The sequence below is a fragment of the Frankliniella occidentalis genome, unplaced genomic scaffold (genome assembly GCF_000697945.3).
Source record: "Frankliniella occidentalis isolate FOCC.00 unplaced genomic scaffold, Focc_3.1 Scaffold376, whole genome shotgun sequence".
Lineage (NCBI taxonomy): Eukaryota > Metazoa > Arthropoda > Insecta > Thysanoptera > Thripidae > Frankliniella > Frankliniella occidentalis.
Window position 1 is genome coordinate 84481 of NW_026267499.1, and position 2352 is coordinate 86832.

A 2352-nucleotide genomic window follows, 5' to 3' on the forward strand; every position below is an offset into this window, starting at 1 on the left:
AATAATCCGTAACAGAGCACGCGTACAGATTTCAGTAAGCTACGTATAAAATTGTTCATAACTGCGAATAAAAAAGTTCATAAGCATTTAGTGTGTGCTTGTTCATCAACTTCTCGATTTTGACCCGTGTTGCTCTCTCCGTATATTTTGAGTTTTTTTACGGCCACCCTCCTATACACTTCGTCCGTCTACACATCCGATCACTCGTGAGGTCCGGCCCTCCCTCGGGCCATATGCGCAAGGGAAAAGAGCGAGTGAAAAGGGGGGGGGGGGGAGCACGATTTTTTTCCGGGCAGGGATTGTCTGTATTTATCTAAAATGTATTCAAGCTAACAATTTAACACCAATCGACGGCCAACCGAGCGGGGAAGCGGTGCGGGCACCATTCGTTCTTCCGTTTTCGTTCTACATCTGCCGGACCGCATCTTAGAGTACCGAGTACCCTATTGCTTCGTTACAAATGTGGTGCCTATATTTATATACTTAATCCACACTTTTCGCAACAGCGCTCCATACCTGGAAGGGCGTGTCCAAGTAGTCCAGGCTGATGTGCTCGCCCTTCGATACTCCCCTTGACGTCACCACGATGTGCTCCATGGACTGGCTGGTCGGATCCCACGCCAGCAGCATCCCAGTGGGCTCACAGTTGTGCTCAACCATAGACACAGCAGGAAAAAGGTGAGTGGCGGTCTTACCCTAAGTTCACAAGAAAACACAACAGATAAGAAAGCGTTTCACTGTTTTCAGGTGACATAGGTCCAGCAAGCATCGCCAAGCTGAGGAACATAATCAGAACACTGGTAAAACAAGTGAAGTGTGTATAATTTAAACACCAGCGTGTAGAAGTTATGACATTAAACATAACATGGTGTTTAACTCAAGTTGCACACCACACTTGCGTGGTGTGCACATTTTAACGTTTTGTTAACGTTTAAATTATGCACACTTGGATACACACAAATCTATAGGTAATATGGTGTTTCAGCTGCTATACTTTTGGGAAGTGTCGGAAGCTTACACAGCAATTGATGTTTAAGGTGAGGTGTGGGTGAAAATAGGAAATCGGCAACGAGAAGTCATGATGTACAGATTCAGTTTGATAGGCATGCAAAAAAAAAACATTTCTGACAAAGTACGACCGAGATTGGCCCAGTGGTTTGGGAGTTATAAGCATTTTAAGGCAAATTTAGGCCATAATTTGAAAAATCACTTGCGCATTAGATTTGACAGTAAAATTCAACCATACACATTTTTGGTTTTCTTTTATCCTGAAGAACAACTTTACAGAGAGAGATTTCCTTTTTAGCCCCCTAAACATTCACAGCAATATGTTTTATCAGTGCTTCACAGAAAACCTTAAAATTTTGTCATGTTTTGTGATTTATTTAATTCTCAATGAAAAATTTGACTGTCTATTGAACACATCTCTCTGTAACTTTGTTCCCTGCACTGATAAACTAAGTGTTCAACTGCTCAACACTTGTAAGTGTGCAACTGCTCAACACTTGTAAGTGTGCAACTGCTCAACACTTGTAAGTGTGCAACTGCAAGTTGAATACTTGCAAGTGTGCAACTCCGTAGTCGTACACTTGCAAGTGTTAAACTCGGTAGATGTGCACTTGCAAGTGTGCAACTCCTCGGTTGCACACTTCCTTAGATTAGACGCTTACTGTGTAGGAAGTGTTCAACCGAGGAGCTGCACACTTGCAAGTGCACACCTACCGAGTTGCACACTTGAAAGTATTTAACTTGCAGTTGCACACTTGCAAGTACTTAACTTACAGTTGCACACTTAGAAGTGTTGAGCAGTTGAACACTTAGTTTATCAGTGTGTACAGAAAAGCACTTTTCCTCTAAATATAAACACACTCACACTTAATCGAATGCGCAAGTGATTTTTCAAAGATCAGAAAACATAGTATCATGAAGAACGACTTTAAACCTTAAGCATGAGCTTAAATCATTAAGTGGCATTTCGAAATTAAAATAAAGGTAAAGACCCGAACAAAGACCAAGACAAGAAGGCATAGGCAGAGAAAGGGCCCAGGAACATTTTCAGCACCAAAAACAAGTTTAATCATTTTATGATTTTCGCCGAAATTTTCACCCACACCCCACTTTAAACTGGTTAGGAGTCGTCCACGTATTACGTCACGCTATTTTTCGCAGTTTTCGACCCCCCACCCCACTGCCCCCACGTCACGCGGCTAACCTAACCTTCCAATGCTTTTGGTATAGGACCGTCACACTAGCGTAGACCCCCTCCCCCCACCCTCCCCAAACGCGTGACGTAATATGTGGACCGAGGGGGTATTCACTTCAGTAATACCCTGTACACGATGACTGTAATAC

The 2352-nt window shown here is 42.9% G+C and overlaps 1 protein-coding gene across 1 annotated transcript in view; it reads right to left on the minus strand.

Moving 5' to 3' along the window:
• The window catches only part of LOC113209786 (uncharacterized), a 41586-nt gene that overhangs the window by 16099 nt on the left and 23135 nt on the right, over nt 1–2352 (minus strand). Inside the window, exon 7 of the mRNA XM_052274328.1 lies at nt 517–696. Within this exon, the coding sequence (XP_052130288.1) occupies nt 517–696 (180 nt within the window). The remainder of the gene's footprint in view (nt 1–516; nt 697–2352) is intronic.